The 23,929-nt window shown below is 42.3% G+C and overlaps 1 protein-coding gene across 1 annotated transcript in view; it reads left to right on the top strand.

Annotated features, from left to right (window-relative positions):
* The first annotated feature begins 2,205 nt into the window (after positions 1-2,205).
* Positions 2,206-23,929, top strand: part of LOC136857891 (uncharacterized protein ZK1073.1) — a 405,857-nt gene continuing 384,133 nt past the window's right edge. The window contains exon 1 of the mRNA XM_067136930.2: positions 2,206-2,393. Coding sequence (XP_066993031.1) covers positions 2,247-2,393 — 147 coding nt within the window. The 5' untranslated portion in view covers positions 2,206-2,246. The remainder of the gene's footprint in view (positions 2,394-23,929) is intronic.

Genomic DNA, 23,929 nt, shown 5'->3' with positions numbered 1-23,929 from the left:
AATTGCACGAGTCACTGAAGGTAGATGATGCTGATGCTTGTTGTTTTAAGGGACCTAACATAGCAGGTCATCGGCCCACTGAAGGTAGCACAATTATAAATACTCTCGCTAGGCTGTGTGCAGCGATTTCACTTAAGTGGCAGCATCTCTTTTCTTTCCTCGAAAATATCTCTGGGCTGGGAGAGCAGAAAATCTTGTCACATAGGACACAGTTCGTCGTCCGAACCAAAACATTGACTCTTGAGGTATTTCCTCAGTGGACTAAACAAGTGAAATGAAATGGCGTATGGCTTTTAGTGCCGGGAGTGTCCGAGGACATGTTCGGCTCACCAGGTGCAGGTCTTCTGATATGACTCCCGTAGGCGACCAGCGCGTCGTGATGAAGATGAAATGGAAATGGCGTATGGCTTTTAGTGCCGGGAGTGTCCGAGGACATGTTCGGCTCGTCAGGTGCAGGTCTTTCAATTTGACTCCCGTAGGCGACCTGCGCATCGTGATGAAGATGAAATGATGATGAAGACAACACACACACCCATCCCTCGTGCCAGCGAAATTAACTAATGATGGTTAAATTTCCCGACCCTACCGGGAATCTAATCTGGGACTCCTGTGGCCAAGGTCCAGCACGCTAACCATTTAGCCATGGAGCCGGACACTAAACAAGTGAATATGGCAGTCAGCATGGCTGGACTATACGATGAATATTCGAGGATTTCTCACTGAAATTTGCGAAAAAAAGTGGTTGTCTCATGAACGATGTGTAGGCCAGATATATTGTGCAACACAAGAGTTCATCATCCCTGGCCTTGTGGGCAGTCGTTGTAGTACGCTGTATTTACATCGAAGGAAACAGCTGATATCGCCTTCAAAGTCCCTGGCGCAACTTTACATTTCTTCTGTAGTTGTTGTGTTGGGTTCTTCCAAAGCACACTACTTCATTTTGTTTTTGTTCCAAGAAATTACACCCACTTTCGCCTCTTCTCACTGTGATCACTGATAATGCACAAAGAGTTGTAGTGAAAGGCCCATTTGATATCATTTTTGTGCAGCCTACAACCCCCTTGGTATCCACTATGAACACACTTTAATGTATCCTAACCCATTCTACACAATTGTCCACAAAATACTTGGCCACCAATCGAATTCCTGCTGCGACTAAAGATGTGATCGAAATCATATCTCGAGAAATTGGTTAACCGATTGGTTAATGAGGGTGCGTGATAGCCGAGCCGTGTGACATTGTCACTGACTTCTCACATGGGCGTTCGCAGTTGGAATCATGGCCAAAATGTGTAGGACTTTTGAAATAAGATGTAATATTCCTGTGGTTTGGATTATCAGTGGAACTGTATAGTTATGATCACGATATCAACAGTCACGTAGAATTACAAGTTTGAGGTCAGCTTGTATAAGTTTATTTCACATTCCTAGAGTTGAGTATTATGTAACCTGTGTTGTAGTCGTCGAGTTTCTTGACCGTAGATGCCAGGCTGAGTAATGCCGATAGTAGAACACTGGCTTTATATGCTCAGGTTGGTGGGTTCGATCTCTACTACTTTCGGTAAGCCCGAAAAGCGTTGATATACGTCAGCCTCGAGTCGGTACATTTACCGGAAAGTAAAATAAATCTTCGAAAATCGTAAACGTAGTAGGACATAAAACCAATTAAAGTATTATGAAATGAAGAAATGCAGATGTTTGAATAAATTATTGGCTTATTCTAAATACATGTTATTCCAGCTATAAAATGGAAGAATCTTCTGTTTACGAGTACATGATGCTCAAGGCGCGAAAAAGAAAAAAGAGTATATTACGCGAATATATGTTATTAAAATCGAAATTAGAAGTACGGCCTGCTTAATTGAACGAGCAAGTCCAACGACTTTTCCAGGAATGTCACAATACGGAAGCGTTAATTCGCTGGGTAGCGTTGTTTTGAAACGACAGAGCACTTATGAAGATGCTCGTCTGAGGCTGGGTTGGTGAGCTTCTTGTTTCCATGGAATATTAAGTGTGGGCCGCAGCAATAGAACGCAATACGTAGTTATCTCGTATTCACGTATTGTATGTGCGTACTGCTAGTAATTACAACAACAAGAGCGCTCTCTGGTTGTGAGGGCGGGAGGGGCAAAGCATGTCCCCCTGCTATTTCCGTTCCTCTCCTCCCGCCTTTCCGAGCCCGCCCGGTTTAAGTCGGCAGTCACAACAGTTCGTGCTCACAGTTGTGGTGTACTACAGCAGTGAAGATGTCTGATACTGAGAACAGGAAAACTAGCGTGAGCAGCGAGAGAAAAGCGAGCGTCGATAGCGAGAGAAAATCTAGCGTCGGGAGCGACAGGAAATCCAGCATTGGCAATGAAAGGAAAGAAAGTCTCGGTTGTGCTGAGGAGACGGTAAGAACCAACCTGTTTTCTCCTCGTCTTACTATATGCTGTGGAATTACTTTCTGAAATGTCATCGAAAAGAATAGCGATATAAACACTGACAATTGCTTTCTTGTGTTGAATTTCTTATATGTCTTCTTCATTGATGTTTTAATAAGTAAAACTACGAGATTACCAGCTGTATGTAACATAACAATAACGCGGGTGCAATAGGGATTATTGTTGGAATTCAACTCCCCTCTCCTAGCTTGAAAATTCCATCCCAAAATATATTTTGATTAAGCCTGATAGCAACGATTTATTTTAAACTCAGTTATCAGTATAAGGTGTCTAGTTGCTGTGAAATCTTTAGGGACGAAGTAATAATAATAATAATAATGAATGTTTAAAATAAAGGTGAGCATAAATGTTCTCACTATTTATGTGCGTATGGAATAAATCGGCTATAATTATGGTTATGGCACAACGACATTATAAAATTTCGGATCTGATCATTTCGAACTAATTGGAACCAGATTTAAAAGGGATCGACACCTTTTAAATGTCGTTTTACTCACCAAATATTTACTCAGAAGTATAGATATTTCGACAACAAAGCTAGATTTTAAATAATTTCTTGATTTAATTGAAATGGCTATTCAAATATTTCGAACCACCGACTGCAGGACACATGGTAGGTCTACTACACACAAGTGTCCAGCGTCAGTTTGTTTTACTTTCCATTTCTTGTTTTTATTTGAATCTTCGGGTGTAAACTCGTTTCCAGATGGTGTTTGAGTTATGATCAATTACATATCTTCCTCTAATAACCTGAAAATGAGATGAATGCTGTCGAGAAGACGTACATATTGGCATTTCTGGGAGCCTTCCTAGACGTGTCAAAAAGAGTATTTTGCCTACCTTTAATGCGAGTCTGATTTTTCGTTTGTAGGTCTTGCAATATGAAAGCATACAAACATCTGGTTCGAATAAAAGCACACTTACGTTTGCCTCCGAAAGTTGCCACTCACTGATTCGAAATACTCAGCTTTGATTTCTCAGTTCATTTTTAATAACTGTCAAGTAATGGCATGGTGATGAACCAATGTTATTTAGAAAATAAGTTTCAGTACTACAATATGTGAAGTTAGATTTTTAAACATTCTCATACGAGTAATCATATGCAGAGATTTCAAAACTGTTTTACACTTTAATCTTATACACTGTTGTACAAGAGAACAGTGGATAGCTTTTACTTTTCACGGGCCAAACTTTGGACGTTATAGTGGAAGGAGAGAGTAAATATTAGTATTACGCGTCTTATGAGATGTATTCAATAACATAGCAAAAAATGTTATGTCCTTCATGCCCAGGCTGTCAACAATTCTTTGTAATGACTGATTGCTCCAAGTCTAAGGAGTGGATACTTACAGTAGCTATTGATGGGATAGGTTCGGATAGGTTCGTATTTTCAGCAAGGGTAAATGCTACCCGCATGGTCTTCCGAGGCCTAACGCCATTAGTAAATAAAATAAAACAAGGTAAGGGGCTTCTTCACCCGTACTACGTTCCTGTTTGGAAGTTTGCATATCACATAGGTGCACAGAACTTCAGATATTGACATTTGTGCAAAAATGACTTGCATACCAGTAGTATCTCAAGGAATTCGTTCGAAAAGGTTGGAATGTAACTTATTGACTGTCTTTTAAGTCGTCAACTCGGAGGTTGTTTGGATCTTCAAATAGCACCACGAAAGGGTTTGCGGTAATAAGGAACACTAGTGCACCACCCTTACATCAGCACCCATACTGTCATAGCCATAAATGGACTGAGAATTCTGTAGAAGCTATACTTTGCTTTGGTCTATGCTAAGAGAGAGATGTAAAAACACAACATCCACCAAGAAACAACTACAGGCGTCTCTAAATTATTAGTGTCTATAAATCCACTTCCCAGTGATCATTACCACACCGTCATCACCTCTTTGTAATGACTGTATGATTGATTGTCTAGCTGCCCGACTCTATAGCTGACTGGTCATTCTCCGTGGGGCTCTGGCTTCTATTTCTGGCTGGAACGTGTTATTTTAATCGTAAATTATTAATGCCTTTAGCTTGGTGACTAGATGTCTGTGTTTTTCCCAACATTTCTGCAATGAAAATACTCCCTCCTCCACTACAGTTTCACGCAGTTTCCTATGTACAGCAAGACAATCTCCCTCATCGGAGGGTCTGTCTTACAAGGAATGCACCAGGCTGACAGCCACATGAAATTATTATTATAATATTACTATTATTATTATTATTATTATTATTATTATTATTATTATTATTATTAAATGTACCTGTGCTTCGCTACGGTATTCTACATTGTATACGGATATCGAACTAAATTACAGTACATGCAGTGAATAAGATTTTTCAAATTGAATGTCCCTTAGCGTTATCCGAGATACAACATGTGCAGGTCCCCATACGTTGTTCCCAATGTAAAGTGTGAGTTGCGAAGTTGTGATGGTAACGGCAGGCTCACTTGCCTACTGCCATTCACAATCGAGCTGGGAAGTTTACATTATAATGGCAGGCCCCACTGCCTACTGGGTGGTCAAAATCGATTTGGGGAGTTTTCGTTACAATGGAAGGCCCCTTTCCTACTTCCAGATAGATTGCATTTGAGGAACTTTTATTGTAATGGCAGAAACTTCCCTACTGCCAATCAAATTTGAGTTTGCTGTTATCATAATGGCAGACCCGTTTTCCTACTTCTGGCCAACTTACTGCAAGTCACACCGAGTTGGTGAATTTCCATTAAAATAGTAGGCCACTATGCCTAATACCAGTCACATTTTGGATGGGTACATTAATTTATAATAGCGGCCACCCTTGCCTACAGCAAAACACAATCGGTAGGGGAGTTTTGAACAAAATGTCATGCTCTCTTGCCTTGTGCAAGTCAAATAGAGAAGAGAATTATTCATTACAATGGTAAATCTCCTTACAAATGCCATTTACACAGGAGTTGGAGAAGGACCTCATTCCTACTGCCACTCAAAGTCGAAGTGAGGAGTACTGATTACAATAGCAGACACACCTTTTCTCGATCACTACAAATCGACATCAATGAATATATATAGATTGACATACAAAATTATATTCTTGTTTACAATATTGCAGACCTTCATTTACAGATTAACATCTGCTAAACGGTACGTCATATCAACGCATTGTACCATAAGACGCCGTATTTAGCGGCCTAAATGGCTGGTCGTATGATATTTTCTTGTATCTCATCTACTCGTGGGCCAGATTGAGTTAGAAACGTTGAATAGGGTTAAATTTGGGTAATATTGTCTCCCAGTGCATTATGGATAACTGTACGAAAATTTCACAAAAATAGTCAATGTACAAACACACGGGCGTTACGATTTTATTTATTTACATAGATAGATAAGGAATCTGCTCCACGTGCAACACCTTCTGGGCTATGTCCGCTGGACTTAGCCTGTAAAACCGATCGTTCATGATATCTCCCTTATTAATCCTCCTGTCGAAAAAATGCACGTGGGTAAAAAGTTTTAGAAATGGATTTCTATCAAGGTTGGTCGATTTCTAGTCAGGTTGGTGTTGTATATATTGCGGGAGAGTAAAATTACTGTTTCGGTTCCCTATAAAATCCCAGTCCATTACGGGAATTTGAAATAGTATAGACGTTAAAACCTACCTTTGGGCACGTAAATGCAAACTCGTGTCCTCATCCCGAGGTGGTGCAGCTCTTTTCAAGCACACCCCCCATTGGAGGTGAGCTGCATGCACTATTTTGATCACATACTAGCCTTCCTGCCATTCTAAAATTTCTGGCAGTACCGGCAATCGAACCCGAGCCCCCGAGGACGGCAGATGATAACACAAAACTTTACGCTACGGGGGCGAACAGGTGGATACTAAATATAAAGTTTGGTTGAAATATCTTAAGTAGTTTTCAAGTTATAAGAAATATGCTTTACACGCACCCGCTTTTGAGTTAAGTCTGTTGGGACTTGTGCTGAAAAACAGTTCGTTAATGATATCTCCCTTATTAATCCTCCTATGATGTAAATGAGAAAAAAGTTTTAGAAATCAATTTTCATTCAGGATGGTAGATTTCCATTAATTTTGGATGTGCATATTTTGTGGGAGTGCCAAATCATGGTTCCGGATAAACCCCCAGTAAATTTAGGTATTTAGGAGTAATATTGGTCCTAAAACTTACCCAAGGACAGGTGTATTCTAAATATCAAGTTTGGAAGAAATATATGCAGTAGTTTTTAAGTTATAAGAACTCAGACAAACAAACAAACAGACAGACACCAAAGCTAAAAAATATGGAGATGGTCATTATTACACCTGAAACGGATAACTGTACGGGAATTTCGTCAAAATAGTCAATGTACAGACACACGGTCGTTACTATTTTATTCATATCATCATCATCATCATCATCATCATCATCATCATATTATTATTATTATTATTATTATTATTATTATTACTATTATTATTATTATTATTAAACTAAATCTGTTCCTTGCGATAGTGTAGATACTTGCAGTTATGTTATGACTGGCACTGGAAATCGTCTCCGAGACTGGACTATTGTTACACATTATTTCATTTGATTTCATTCCGTAGCTCCTCAATCTAGGTTTTATTTTTGTCTGTTTTGTTATTGGTACTCGGGCGCCATAATAAGCGCCCGTGCTCTTCGACAAGGAACTGTCCCACCATTTGTTTGCAGTTGAAACGGGAGCAACTACAGTAAACAATTCAACGATAAAGACGTTAGGATTCGAACTCACCTCTGTACTGGGGCGTAGCATAATCATTGGCTTCTCAAGAAGACGACAAAAGTCGAATCCGGCCAATGCATGAAGGATTGAATTGAGAAGCCGCATCCCTGTGCTTCAGATTCCACCTAATTAGAGGTCCTGTGGCCATTATCACGATGCCAGCAGTCACGTAAAACTACAATCCTGCTTCCCCCCACCTGTGTGCCGAGTATCTAGGTAACACTGGCCTGTAAGGCACTGAGTGGCTCAGACCGGTCCCATCTCTTGAGATAGCGCATTACTCCAGAGAGAAGCTGGTGAGGACCGTAGGCCTATCGGAAGAAGAGGACAAATCTAACGAGGAAACCGATATCAATGGTCACATAAAACTTTTCTTTTAATCTTTGGTATATACAGTAGAGACTCGGTAATTTGAGATGAACCAAGACTACTTCAAAAAGAAAAACTCGGACTTAGAAATTACATGAACAATCCTGTATTAAAAAAAAACACCAACAACTTATGTTAAACATTACAGCACAGTAGATATGGAAACAAAAATATACAGATTGCCTTACACTAAAAGAAGTTGTAAAGTTACTTTAAAAATCCTACTTAATTATTGCAAGGCCTAGTAGTGTAGGGGTAGCGTATATGCCTTTTACCCGGAGGCTTTGGGTTCGATTCTCGGCAAGGTTAGCGATTTTTACCCGGATCTGAGGACTGGTTCGAAATCACACAACCTACGTGATTACGGAGCCGTCTGGAAAGCCGAGAGGACTCGTCGTGTCGACCACACGACACCTTGTAATCTGCAGGCATTCGGGCTGAGCAGCGGTCGCTTGGTAGGCCATGGCCCTTCAGGGCTGTTGCGCAATGTTCGTATCTCAGCGCTGTCAGTGCATATATTCAATAGTTTTCCTCCCACCGAAGTAAAGGTTAGATCGCCAGGCCTCCTCGGATCACAAAATAACACAGAGATTATCAGCGAGTTCCTCTGCTCATACATACTTAGAGATTAGAATAAAAGTATTACAATCCAATAATGAGAAATAAGGAGAAGAAGCAATCAAGGATAACTACTCGTAAATCTCTGGCAATATCAGGAGATGTAAACCAAGATCACTATGAAGCATTGTGCTGAGTCCACAGTTGGTAGGAGTTCGGTCAGTATATAATGTTAACAAAGAAAATCATATTTAAAAATTCTCACTGACATGACTTAAAAGAACCTGTCTGGAAAGAACGAAAGCCAAAGATGTATATTTTTAAATTTTAATTTCGTGTGGCTATTTCTAGCCGGATGCAGTCCTTGTAAGGCAGACCCTCCGATGAGGGTGGGCGGCATCTGCCATGTGTAGGTAACTACATGTTATTGTGGTGGAGGATAGTGCTATGTGTTGCGTGTGAGTTGGAGGAATGTTGGATACACCACAAACACCCAGCCCCCATCCACTGGAATTAACCAATGAAGGTTAAAATCACCGACCCAGCCGGGAATCGAATCCGGGACCCTCTGAATCGAAGGCCAGTACATTGACCATTTAGACAACGAGTCGGACTAAAGATGTATATAAAAGGTGAGAATAGGAGTCAGAGCAGTAGGGAGCGGAATGGCTGTGAAATCTTACTTCGAGCTACACGTGATAAATGTATCAGGTAGTAGTATAGTTCACTTATAGAGGCGCATGTTTTAAACCGGTTTAATATTACATAATTAGAAAACGTCATGTTCGATCAGTGATTTCCTAATATGCCCTTTCAGTTCTAATATATACAATTACTCTTAACTAATGTGCTCTAAAATCTCTGTGATGGTGACTGATGATTGGAGAAACATATCCTTTTTTTTAATTTTTTAATTTTTCTAGTGGGTTTAATGTCGCACTAGCCCAGAGGCGACGATGGGATGGGAAATGTGTTGGAATGAATAGGTAACACTCTTGGCCTTAACGTACAACCCCTGCGTTTTCCTTGTGTGGAAACCATCTTCAGAGCTATGGTAGGGTTTGACCCTACCGTCTCCCGAATGCAAGCTAACTATGTGGCCTGTACCACACAGTCAACCCTTCGCTATAGCATACGAACGCAGTACTTATCTTTGATTCCAACAGGGAACGAACTGGTTCATTCATCTTGAATGAGAATTAAGAAAAATGTTCAAAGATAAATGCATAGTACCAGTGATACATAATAATATTAGAGCTTCCGTGGGTCAGACGGTAGCGCGCCGGCCTCCCACCAATGGGTTCCGTGGTTCAAATCCCGGTCACTTCATGTGAGATTTGTGCTGGACAAAGCGGGGGCGGGACAGGTTTTCTCTGGGTACTCCGGTTTCCCCTGTCATAATTCATTCCAACAACACTCTCCAATATCATTTCATCTGCCATTCATTAATCATTGTCCCAGAGGAGTGCGACAGGTTTCGGCAGTGGGCACAATTCGTATCCTCGCCGCCAGATGGGGGCGTCATTCATCCATTCCTGACCCGGTCGAATGACGGGAAACAGGCTGTGGATATTCACATGATAATATTAATAAACAGGTGAACCCGCGTTCTTCGCGTGTACGTAAACTATTTCTTTCCTATCTTCCCAGGGCCATCTCAGGTGAGATACAGTGTGTATACTGTATGTCTCTCCTGGTATGGGTTAGATCAAGTTTGTTATTTTAATTTCTTTTCTGAGTCTTATTCTTGGCTTTGACGAAATGTAAGTCACTGAGGTATGAGCGATGTGCAGCCAGTTCCTGTGATGGATGGTGTGAAAGCGTTGTTCGTAGGGTAGGTTGGTATGTGCATTTCAGTGGACTTTGCAGACTGGTATTTAACGGTACCTTTTGACTCGGTGAGAAAATCAACGGGAAATCACCTCACTCCTCATTTCTCTAGTACGACTATTCAGTGACGCCTAGCCCATCTATGACAGCTGATGGTGGATCTGATGAGGATCCAACCAGGCTTCGGTCTGAAGACAATATCCACAGGATTATTTTGCATTTGTATTATTTAAGTGTTAATACAAATGTTTCGGTCCTAAGCACATGGACCTTACACCTCTGGGAAAAAAGGTTTCCCCGTACGTGGAATTATGCTTACGCTTGGGTTCTGTTTTGCTTCTAAGTCCTATTTCTAAACTCTTCCCGTAGCTTAACCCACTGAATAGTTTAGGAATTTGCTGCGTTTATTTACGGATCTTGTGCTTTTAGGTTTTCTGGTAGTAACTTTTTAAGATTTAGGTTTCTTGGGAGTCTGTTTAGCCTACATCACTAGATTTCGTTATCCAGTTATAAGTGTTACAGATTATTTTAATAATAATAATGTTATTTGCTACATCACTAGATTTCGACATCCAGTTATAAGTGTTACAGATTATTTTAATAATAATAACGTTATTTGCTTTACGTCCCACTAACTACTTTTTAAGGTCTTCGGAGACGCCGAGATGCCGGAATTTAGTCCCGCAGGAGTTCTTTTACGTGCCAGTAAATCTACCGACACAGGGCTGTCGTATTTGAGCACCTTTAAATACCACCGGGCTGAGCCAGGATCGAACCTGCCAAGTTGGGGTTAGAAGGCCAGCGCCTTAACCGTCTGAGCCACTCAGCCCGGCGCAGATTATTTTCTTAATATCCTTAATGTCTCTCAACACCTTCTTGTGGTTTGATGTTAAAAATAGATTCGTATTTTCAGGAAACAAGCTTACGAAAATTCTAGATCATTGGTGTGGAAAAATAACTTACGCTAGAGTACTTATGCTGTCTTTCTTCTCGGGCCCAATTTCGGACGCTTCAGTTCGACCCTGTAGGAAAGTTGTGGAAATTTTCGATTTTTCTAAATTTTTGTGGGTATCGTGTTCACAGGATTCCTTTGCTGGCAAGACCTAGTGTTTACAGTGGGCTAGAACAAATTTGTTACTTTCAGTGTTCTGTCAAAGTCTCATCCTTGGTTTTCCATTGACAACATTAAAGTGACCGAGGTATGATCGAGGTATTGCCATTCCTAATGCAGCCATTACCTGTTATGAATGGTGTGAAAATGTCAAACATAGGGCAGGTTCGTGTGGGCATTGCAGTGGGCTTGGCAGACTGGGATGTAATCGCAACTTCTGGCTCAGTGAGGGAAGCAACGGGAAACTACCTCACTCCTCATTTCCCTAGTACGCCTCTGGAGCGACACCTGGGCCACCAATGATGGCAAAGCTGTTGAGGTTCAGACCAGCCTCCGGAATGAGCATTCGACATACTGTACATGTTCACAGGCACCAAATTTTAAGTTTGTAGGTTGTCCGGAGAAGCCTTATTAACTAATATCTGTTTATATTTTTATAACGAACCTTTATAGGCTGTTAAACATCGACATCCGCTTATTAGTACATATAAAATCAGCAGGCCTACAGACGTTACGTTAGGCCAGAAGAATAGCACGTCGATACGCGGACTGTGTTCCCTGATGTAGTATAGAAAATTGAAAGGTAAAGAAGAAGCTCAATTGCAGCAGAAAAAAGAGATATTTACAGTACACTTAATGTGAACAGGTAGTTCGTTCTAAACTACTTATTTTCCCGTTTTTAATTCGCTAGTTGTTCAACGTCGCACCATCTTAGTTTCCGGTGGCGACAGGAGATGAAAGGGCTAAGACTGGAAAGGAAGCGACCGTGGGATTAATTAAGGTACAACCCCTGCATTTTCCTAGTGTGAAAATAGGAAACCACGGGATATCATCTACAGAGCTGCCGTTGGTGGGGTTCGAAACCATCTCCCGAATGCAAGCCTCGTACTGCGCCGCAAATTCGCTCAGTAAAGCTCTTTACTAAACACCTGTAATAGCGACGCTCACAGACACACTGATTTCCTGTGTGACACTGACGGCTTATTGTGGGAGAATATTATTTGTTTTTACATTCAATCAACGATTTTATAAACAACTGGGGCCGCAACTAATTCAAGTATAACATTGGGAAATAAATAACATTTAAAAAGCAAAAGAGAAATAAAATTAAATTGTGTCTGTGAATTAAATATTTTTAATTTCAAAATAGACTGAAAAATTGTCCCAGATGGTAAAAACCAAACCAAACCCCATAGCACTACACCCCTTAAAGGGCCTTGGCCTACCAAGCAACCGCTGCTCAGCCCGAAGGCCTGCAGATTACGAGGTGTCGTGCGGTCAGCACGACGAATCCCCTCGGCCGTTTTTCTTGGCTTTCTAGACCGGGGCCGCTATCTCACCATCAGATAGCTTCTCAATTCTAATCACGTAGGCTGAGTGGACCTGGAACCACCCCTCTGGACCAGGTAAAAGTCCCTGACCTGGCCGGGAATCGAACCCGGGTCCTCCGGTTAAGAGGCAAGCACGCTAACCCTACACCACGGGGCCGGCCCCAGATGGTAAACACCTAGGAATTTGTTCTGTGTATGTTCAACGTTCGTTCCCTTGGGAGTGCACGACTTAAATACTACGGTACCGTATAGTGTTCTGTAAGCACTGAAAGGTTGAAGGTTGAAGAGCGCTGATGTAATGGTTACAATACGTCGTTTTCCTCTCACTACTTGCTGCCGGGGTCGTAGAACGTGCTTTCACAGCTGGTGTAACACACGGGCCATGCGTGGGGAGGTGTGTCCTGTGACGTCACTAGCACACGCGTACTGAGCGGTAAACATGGCGCTCACCTTGACACCCAGCGGCTGGCTGAGGTACTCTGCTAGCCCATTGAACTTTAGCTTCCGTTAAGTGGGATGGATTGAGTTTCACTAGCTACGAAATGTTTAGGTTTCAAGATCCATGACGGTTGCTATTGCAATAAAATTAGCAGTGGAGGCTGGTGGTATCTGACGCTGGGTTTTGCATCAATATTTCCAGCGTCACATTTTTATAACTTACAGAAATAACAAGAAACTCTATTATTATTAAGTAATGAACTACATTCCTATTAAAAGTGTAATATATCTGGCAATTACAACCCAGGAGCGGTTAGGAGTGCGCGGCTGTGAGCTCGCATCTGGGAGATAGTGGGTTCGAACGCCACTGTCGGCAGCCCTGAAGATGATTTTCCGTGGTTTCCCATTTTCACACCAGGCAAATGCTGGGGCTGTATCTTAATTAAGGCCACGGCCGCTTCTTCCCATTCCTCGGCCTTTCCTGTCCCTTCGTCGCCATAAGACCTATCTGTGTCGGTGCGACGTAAAGCAACTAGCAAAAAAAAAAAAAAAAAAAAAAAATCCCAGGAAATAAGAGGCTAATTATACTCTGTAACTACAGTTACTCTTGATAAAAACGTTATTGGACTTATGTCCCACTAAGGACTTTTTAAGGTTTTCGGGGACGCCGAGGTGCCAGAGTTCTTTTACATGCCCGTAAATCTAATGAAACGAGGCTGACGTATTTGAGCATCTTCAAATACCCCCGGACTGAGCCAGGATCGAACCTGCCACGTTGGGGTCGGAAGGCCAACGCCTCAACCGCTTGACCCACTCAGTTACTTTTGCCTTACTTGAATTGAAAATTTGTCGTGCTTTTTTCATTGAAGCAAGATGTTGGTAATATTGTGGGTGGTCTGGTATGGCGTGGAAAAGAAATTACCCAGCAAGCTGGCCGTGCGGTTAAGGTCGCGTAGCTGTGAGCTTGCATTCGGGGTATAGTGGGTTCGAACCCCACTGTCGGAAGCCCTGAAAATGGTTTTCCGCAGTTTCCAATTTTCACACCGGGCAAATGCTATGGCTGTGCCTTAATTAAAGCCACGGGTCGCTTCCTGCAATCTCATAGCCCTTTCCTATCCCATCGTCGCCGTAAAACCTATCTGCGTCGGTGCAACGTAAACGAAATTTGTAAATTTAAAAAATGGAAATGAATTACCTTTGCGAGGGAAGAGAATGTAGGAATGAGGTAATCTCTGCAGAGTAGAGCAATCTAACGGGGACATTTGGAACTGTTTCTCGATAGGGTACTTGCTAGTCTCCTGCAACTCCCTCAGACCGATACTGGCGAGCATGCTACCTGATGCTATACAGGCTTAGGCTCTTCCCTACTGAGGTGCATTGCGCCGCGCTGTCTGCTATGGAGTTGCGTAGGAAAGCAAACCCCCTGAGTTTGATTCGAAGCCAACTGCGTTTGTTGGTCCGTTACGAAGCATTAGTACAGCGAACGACCGAATATGGTTGATTTTAACATGTTTTCGAATACATGTTAGGTTTATTAAACTAAAACATTAGAAGAAAATACGACAAATGAAGTGCAAAAATTATTGGGAGTTGTGCAACCCTGCAACAATACGACGCACCGCCCCTGAAAATTAGCACTATTATTACGTACAGATATGTTTGAGTTGCGCACCATAACGCAGTAAACTTCACATAAGCAAAATTGTATTTAGATATCCTTACACACCAGGAAAAAAGAAACTTTGATGCCCCTACGGAATACATGTACACCAGAGCTGTGTTAAATTATGACAATTGACATCTGGAACACACATTTGCGTTTAGCGGGTTACTGGAATCGAAATATAATCTAAAAAGACACGAGTTTCTTCACAGTACACAGTGCTCATATACACAATGACACACAATAAATAAAAAGGCTTTCGGATCCTAATATTGTTGCTACAAACCCAACGGGGGTTCTCGGAACATTGAAGGCCGGAAAAGGTCCGTTCGGCACTCCGTGTTGTACGACGTCAGCATGTAAAAGATCTCTGACATATCCTAATGTTATTATTTTTACGTCCTACTAACTACTTTTGACAGTTTTCGGAGACGGCGAGGTGCCGGAATTGCGCCCCGCAGGAGTTCTTTTACGTGCCAGTAAATCTATCGACACGAGGCTGACGTATTTGAGCAGCTTCAAATACCACCGGACTGAGCCAGGATCGAACATGCCAAGTTGAGATATGAAGGCCAGCACCTCAACCGTTTGAGCCACTCAGCCCAGCTGTGACACATGTGTTGTTTAACTGTCTTTCTTCTTCTTGCTAGTTGCTTTACGTCGCTCCGACACAGATAGGTCTTAGGGCGACGATGGGACAGGAAAGGCCTAGAAATGGGAAGGAAGTGGCCGTGGCCTTAATTAAGGTACAGCCCCAGCATTTGCCTGGTGTGAAAATGGGAAACCACGGAAAACCATTTTCAGGGCTGCCGACAGTGGGTTTCGAACCCACTATGTCCCGGATACGAGCTCACAGCTGCGCGCTCCTAACCGCACGGCCAACTCGCCCGGTGTTTAGCTGTCAAAATTAAGACTCAGCCATAGATCACCCCAACAGAGATCTAGCGGGTTTTTTTTCGTCTGGTAGAGTCCAGTCACCTGTGATTCAACTTCGATGCTTAGTTTAAGTGGTTAGATCCTTGGCTACGACTAGCAGGGTACAACGGCCATCCTTAAACATCGTCATTGCGCGTAGAAAAAATCGCTTTGTGATAATATTCCAGCTTAGAACTCTGACCAGGAAGGTTCTGCTCATCTAAGGTTCAGTATTGCGTGAACTATAATATCATCTATCAACTACTGTATATCAACGAAAGATACATGTGCTGCGGGTCAGTATTTCTCCCCTTAACATTGTCATATCCCTTTCAGACCTGAAAGAAAACTGGAGGCGTGAATTTTTGTTTGTATGTCAAAAACTGACTAAAATGCTCCTCAATACACATATTGATAGTTTATTTTACAAAATAAAAACTAACATTCGAAAAAAGGACCCACACAATTGTGCGTATCAAAATTCAAAACTTCGTTGTATCACATACGATGATGTATCTTCAAAATTTACGTTCACTAACCAATGTACACACTTCATTGAGTATATTCCGGTTTTCAGTAAAGCTTCTAGATTAATATAAACGCAATAAATAAATACTTACTTTTGGCACTACTGCTTCTCGCCATCTCGCCGATCAACTGTGCTTTTTAAACTCTTCTTCCTTCGCCCTGGCGGTTAAGCGCATACTAAAAACAATTGAAATAGACGCCACGTGTCCCGCACAATCACTGCAGTCCGGTCTAGCGCCGAAAAACATCAAATACGGTCAGGGATAAACAAAATACGAACCCGCACAATTGTGCGTACTCGGTCTGAAAGGGATATAACGGTATTTCGAGGCGTAACGACGAATTGTTTCTTTACGCTCACTCCAGACCAGAGGTGAAGTCCGAGGAGCAAGAAAATGAAAATCCACGGACTGTTTCCAGTTTCAGCCGGATCAGGTATAGAATGAATGAACGACCATCTAGCGTCGAGGATAGGAACTGTGCCGGATGCCGAAACCTGTCGCACTCCTCTGGGGCAATGATTAATGACTGACAGATGAAATGATATTTTATTGAAGAGTGTTGCTGGAATGAAAGATGACAGGGAAAATCGGAGTAACGGAAGAAAATCCCGTCTCGTCTACTCTTTGCCCAGCACAAATCTCACATGGAGTAACCGGGATGTGAACCAGGGATCCTGGTGGAGAAAAGCCGGCGCGCAGGCACCTGAGTACTGCAGCACATCACCTGCTAACGTCCATATGCATGTATGGCTACACTTTAGTCCCGTTTCTAGATACGGGCTTGGTGATGAAGTAAGATGAAATGTATGGCATGTACGGATGTCCTTCCTTGACGCCAACTTCAGTTGAGGAACAAATGAGAATGAAATGAATGATGGCGAATGAAATTGTTTTACCACGCACCGACATAGATAGGTTTTATAGCGACGATGGGATAGGAAAGGGCTAGGAGTGGGAAAGAAGCGTCCGTGGTCTTAATTAATGAACAGCCCCAGCATTCGCTTGGTGTGAAAATGGGAAGCCACAGAAACCCGCCTTTAGGGCTGCCGATAATGGAGTTCAAGCCCACCATCTCCCGAATCCAAGCTGACGGCTGCATAGCCCTAACCCACCGGCCAACTCGCTCGGTATGGAAGGAATCGGCTGTGGTCTATGAATAGGGACTGACCCGGCATTTGACTGGAAATGTAAATGGGAAACCAAAGAAAATCATTCTTAGGACAGCTGACGGTGGGATTCGAATCCATGCGTCTCCGGAATGCAGAGCTTGGTTCCATAGCTGTAGCGCACCACTCCACTCGGTTTGCTAAACCCTATGCATATCTTACTAAGTAATGATTACTGTCAGTATCACGTGTCACTTATTATTGGTTATAAATGGAATTCATATCAATTTCTCGTTAATTAATGATCTGACAGTGACATAATAAGTAATAATAAATACAATTTAGATAAACTTCAAATCGTTACAGATTAATGAGAAACTTGGCACTGCTTAAGTTTCCTTAACTTCTCAGTGTCAGATTCAATGTTTGATATTGCAGTTCGCATACTTCCTTCGAAATGTTTGTACGTCGGATCGTCCTTTGGATTCGAAATGTTTCATCATCGAATGGTTGTTCACACAGGTACAGTAGGTGCTGTCAAAGTTGTCATTTTCAGTGTAGGGTCGCTGAGATAGTCCATACTTTTTTTAGATAAGGCAAACCTTTAGAAATCAAGCTGTGACACATCGTCAAATTACGGTCTCTAACTGGAGGTAACTTTGAATATCAATTAATTCCATTTGAAAAATCGCACTCAAATAGAATAATATTGTGGCGTGCTTACTTCAGAGTGGGGACTTCCTCGCCGAGGCGGTAAAGGCATGCTTGGTTCATCCAGAAGGACGTGGGTTTGATTACCCGTCAGGAAGTTGAAATATATTAAGAAACGAGGTTTCCACTTCCGGAGGTACATATGGTTCTGAGGTTCACTCAGCCTACACCAAAACTGAGTTTCAGGTTAATTCCTGGGGGCAAAGGTGGCCGGGCGCAGAGCTGACCACTCCACCCCATCAAGTGCCGAGGTTACGGATAGTGGAAGCCTTTACCTTCCACCCCTCCCAGGGCCTTCATGGCCTGTACGGAGATGATTTTGCTTTGCTTACTTCAGAGTAAGGTAGTTGATACTGCTAGGAGCTAGTAGCTTCCAAGGTTAGTCGGTCATTGCAGTTGCGCTGCCTAATTAGTAAGGATACTCAAAAAAGCACCTGAATCAGTATAGTTAATTGAAATATTATTTATTTTTAAGTTTGACAATACAGGGCCGCAGTACTCACACTCTCTAATCGCAAAGCGATGTTCTTTTCGTCATTCAAGCGCTTACGAACGATCTAGAGAGTTTTCTTCAGCTAGCGCTTGGCTGAGGTACTCTGCTAGCCCATTGAACTTTAGGGTTCCGTAGTGTGATGGAATGAGTTTCACTCTCTAGGTTTCAAATCCATGGCGGTTACTGTTTCAATAAGATGATTACCATTATTAAGTACAGATATGTTTAAGTTTAGTACCATAACGCAGCAAACTTCATAGGCGAGTGTACTCATGCTCATATTAGCAAGCTCATATTTAGGTATCCTTACACACCTGGACAACAGAAACATGACGTCCCTGCGGAATACACGTACACAGGACTGTATTACATGATCACAATTGACATTGTAACACACATTAAATACTGTAAAAAAAAGTTTCTTGGGAGATTTGCGTTTAGGGGGTTACTGGAATCGAAATATAACCTAAAACGATGCGAGTTCCTTTACAGTACATAGCGCCCATATGACACGCAATAAATAAAAGGGTATCGGTTTCCGGATCGTAATATTGTGGGTTAAAACTCAACGGAGGTTGTCGGAATATTGAAGGCCATAAACAGGTCCATTCGGCGTTCCATGTTTTATGACGTCAGCATGTAAACGATCTCTGCGACACATTTGGTGTTTTCCCCGTCAAAATTAAGACTCAGGCATAGAATAAGAATAACAGCAGCACCAACAACGACGACAAAGACGATGATGATTTCAACTCATTTCTATCAATATGAGCCTCCGTGGCTCCGGCGGCAGCACGCGAGCCTCTCACCGCTGGGTTCCGTGGTTCAAATCCCAGTCATTCCGTGTGAGATTTGTGCTGGACAAAGCGGAGGCGGGACAGGTTTCTCTCCGGGTACTCCGGTTTTCCCTGTCATAATTCATTCCAGCAACACTCTCCAGTATCACTTCATTTCATCTGTCATCCGTTAATCATTGCTCCAGAGGAGTGCGACAAGCTTCGGCAGCCGGCACAATTACTATCCTCGCCGCTAGATGGGACTTCATTCATTCCATTCCTGATCCGGTCGAATGACTGGAAACAGGCTGTGGATTTTCATTTTGTCTATCAATATACGGCCATATAGCCCGCCTGGTGGCCATGATCGTTCAGGCGTTGAAGTCAAAACGGTCTGACACCGTGGTGAGCCGGTTCGTGTCCCGTAATTCGAAAAAATTTTCACCATCAGAATGTTGGCCGGCAGGGTAGGGGAGGTGGCGGTATATAATTTCTAATCACTAGATTGCGTGCCAAAAGTCTGGATTAAATTCCAAACCTCTCCGCAGTGCTCATATGGAGTGAGGGCATATGACGCGGTTGATGGTGATTTGTTCGTCGGATGGGGACGTTAAGCCTTGAGCAGACCCCTTGGTGCTATTCGACAGGAGTAGGCTATGTGCCAGCACGGGGTTTCACCCTCTCCCTATTATCAGATATCACGTCATTCATTTCATCTCATTAACTCCTCTGATGAGGTTGACGTCAGGAAGGACATCCGGTCATAAAAACCCGCCACGACAGATTCATCTCACCTCATACCCGACCCCGTAGGAAAACGGGACAAGGGTTGGACAAAATAATAATAATAATAATAATAAGGGTTGGACAAAATAATAATAATAATAATAATAATAATAATAATAGTAATAATAGTAATAATAATAATAATAATAATAATTGGGTAGTAGCCTATTCATTTCATGAGGATGTCAGGTTCTGGCTCTAAAATAAGTTGACAAAAAAGAACATTTTTCGCTGTCGGCAGTCGTTTATCAAGTAGAAAGAGGCTACAGACTGCCCCTGTAGCAATTGAGAAGCGGGGAATGTTGTGGATAAGCTAGGCGAGAAGTGGGGGAGTACTGTACCATCTGGTGTAGTCACACCACAGCCACGTGACGTAAGACATTTCACTTGCTAATGTTCGGCGCGCATCTGTCTTGAGTCGTGCAATTAATGAAGCTGATAGGCTCTCAAGGTTATCTGTGCGTGGGGTGACCTAGCTGCTGTCATTTCACTATCGAAAATGTGACCGCCGCTCTCTGATTTAACAAGTCAATGTGATGGAGTTAGCGGACAGGATTTCAGTCCAATGCATCTGGAATTTTTGATTTGACACGTCACGTCGCTGTGGTTCTGAACCCATATAAAACTGTAGCTGTCAACAGCCACATGAAACGTATGGCTGGGAGTGTCCGAAAACATGTTCGGCTCGGCTGGTGCAGGTCTTTCTAGTTAACGCTCATGGGATGATGATAATGAAGTAGGAAGAGGGCCAAACCCGGTGTCGGCACACAGTCTACTCCTGTTGAATAACACCAAGGCTTAACGTTTCCATACAACGGACAAATCACCATCAACAGCGTCATTTCCCATCATTGTCCCACTCGTTGGTTTAATGGTCAGCATACTGGCGTTCGGTTCAGAGGGTCCCGGGTTCGATTCTCGGCTGAGGCGGGAATTTTAACCTGCATTGGTTAATTCCAATAGGTCAGGGGCTGGGTGTTTGTGCTGTCCCCAACATCCCTGCAACTCACACACCACACATAACACTATCCTCCACCACAATAACACGCAGTTACCTACACATGGCAGATGACGGCCACCCTCATCGGAGGGTCTGCCTTACAAGGGCTGCACCCGGCTAGAAATAGCCACACGAAATGATTATGCCCTCACTTCATATCAACACTGTGGACAGATTTGGGAATTAAATTCAGGCTTTTGGATCGCAATCTAACGATTATAAATTGTATACCACCACCTCACCTACTCCGCCGGCCAACATTCTGAAGGTGACTTTTTCCCCACATCAGAACTCGAACCGGCTCACCATGGCTTCTGATCATAGAGACTTGACCCCTTAATGATCATAGCCACGGGGGAGGGTGGGGGCTGTACATAGAACTATAATCGTGCTTCTTTTGAAAATTCTGCACTAAACTACTCTCCTGAGAATGTTGTCTAATTGACATTATTAGAGCCTGCTATTATTATTATTATTATTATTATTATTATTATTATTATTATTATTATTATTATTATTATTATTTAGGAACATAACAACATAACAGCAGGCTTGCCATGTGGATGATCGAGGTTCGAATCATGCCGACTGCGAGTTAATTTACACCTCAAAATCACATAGTGTCGGGAAGAGAAGCCAACATTTAAACCCAGGGTCAAGTTCGAAATGTTATAGAGCCTGAGCCCTTACAAATATTTTAGATAAGATAATAATAAAATAATAATAATAATAATAATAATAATAATAATAATAATAATAATAATAATAATAATAATAATAATAATAATAATAATGTTAGTTTTACGTCCAGTAAGTACTCTTGCGATTTTTCGACATATTGAGGTGTCGGAATTTTGTCGCTCAGGAGTTCGTTTAAGTGTCAGAAAATCTATCAAAATATTTTAGCCCCTCTACCTATGTAGGCCTACCAGTGAAATGAGATGGAATAGAAACCACCAGATTGGGCACAGAAAGCCTGAACCTTACCATCTGAGCCCCTCAGCCCGGCGTTTTAGGTAAACTGGCGTTACTATTCTTAACCTATTATTATCAATGCAAGCATTGGTATTTTTTAATAGAGATTTAAAATCGCACTAACACAATGAAGGTTTTCGGCGACACACGGATAGGAAAGGGCAGGGATTGGGAAGGAAGCGGCCGTGAATTTAATTAAGGTACAGCCCCAGCATTTGACTGGAGTGAAAATGGGAAACCAGTGGAGCATTTTTTTCCTAACTCGAATTCTTCATAGATAAGGTCGTAGCCACCCATACTTACGAATGCTGCAGTCTGTGTGGGTTTACAAATTGATTTTGCGAGGCTGAGAAATCTTATTGTCTACCAGAGCAGAACAGAGCATATCACAGGACTCGAACCGGTCTTTCAGTCACTATAACAACTATACCAAGAAGGTGGTCAGTAATTTACTGGAGAACTACTATATATAGAGTACTGACAATCTGAAACATACGACTAGTCTCGTTGCCGGATGATGACAATTGAGACATGGTGACGACGCCCCGAGTTATCCAGGCCGGTTTATGGAGAGCTCAAATGTCACCACAACCCATATAGCGCAAGCGTGTAAGTTCATGACGTAAGAACAGCACGTCGAGCGAATAGAGACAACGCGTGGCAAGGTGACCACCTGGCTATGTCGCAATATAAAATTTTACTCTCTTTCAAATGTTTTTATTCAATAAATTATATCATAAGGATAAGGATAAGAAATAAAGGATAAAAGCTAGCATCCGATAAGCATATGCTGTAATTAAATAATAATAATAATAATAATAATAATAATAATAATAATAATAATAATAATAATAATAATAATAATAATAATAATAATAATAATTCTTTCTTTCTTAATCCGTTTACCCCCCAGGGTTAGTTTTCCCTTGGACTCAGCGAGGGATCCCACCTCTACCGTCTCAAGGGCAGTGTCTTGGAGTGTGAAACTTTAGGTCGGAGGGATACAACTCGCCCCGGTGGCCTCACCTGCTATGCTGAACAGGGGTCTTGTTGGGGGGGGGGGGGGGGGAGACTGCAAGGGATAGACAAGGAAGAGGGAAGGAAGCGGCCACGGCCTTTAAGTTAGGTACCATCCCGGCATTTTTGCCTGGAAGAGAAGTGGGAAACCACGGGAAACCACTTCGAGGATGGCTGAGGTGGGAACCGAACCCGCCTCTACTCAGTTGACCTCCTGAGGCTGAGTGGATCCCGTTCCAGCCCTCGTCCTACTTTCCAAATTTCGTTGCAAAGCCGGGAATCGAACCCGGGCATGCGGGGATGGCAGTTAATAATGCTAACCATTACACGACAGGGCAGGATGATGATAATAATAATAATAATAATAATAATAATAATAATAATAATAATAATAATAATAATAATAATAATAATCGTACCGGGCGAGTTGGCCGTGCGGTTAGGGGCGCGCAGGTTTGAGCTCGCATCCGGAAGATAGTGGATTCGAACCCCACTGCTGGCAGCCCTGAATATGGTTTTCCGTGATTTCCCATTTTCACACCAGGCAAATGCTGGGGCTGCACCTTAATTAAGGCCATGGGCGCTTCCTTCCCACTACTAGGCCTTTTGTATCCCATAGTCGCCATAAGACCTATCTGTGTCAGTGCGACGTAAAGCAAATTGTAAAAATAAAAAAATAAAAATCATAATTCACATCCTCTGTTGTGCTTGAAATTAAAACACAAAAATTAATGTTACCACCTCTGTTTTAAAATTTCAGTAATAATGAAAACAATAATTTAATTATTATGAATTAATTCTTATTACCGAGTGGAATTGCCGCTACGACTATGGAGACAAGCTCTGCATTCGGGAGACCAGTGGATTTGAACCCCGCCGTCAGCTGTCCTGAGAATGGTTTTCTGTGATTTCCCATCTCCACTTCCAGCCAAATGCCGGGGCAGTCCCTATTCATAGGCCACAGTCAATATATTCCACCACTTTACCCATCACCCTCACTCATTTTATCTTCATTAGCTCGTCAACTGAGGTTGGCGTCAGGAAAGGCATCCGACCGTAAGAACATGCAATAAATTTCCTCACACCTCATTCTCTATCAAAAATTGGGACTAAGGGATGGATTTCGTATTAT

The sequence above is a fragment of the Anabrus simplex genome, chromosome 1, assembly GCF_040414725.1.
Source record: "Anabrus simplex isolate iqAnaSimp1 chromosome 1, ASM4041472v1, whole genome shotgun sequence".
NCBI lineage: Eukaryota > Metazoa > Arthropoda > Insecta > Orthoptera > Tettigoniidae > Anabrus > Anabrus simplex.
The sequence above is the reverse complement of the archived record's forward strand: the minus strand, read 5'-3'. Positions and strand labels throughout refer to the sequence as shown.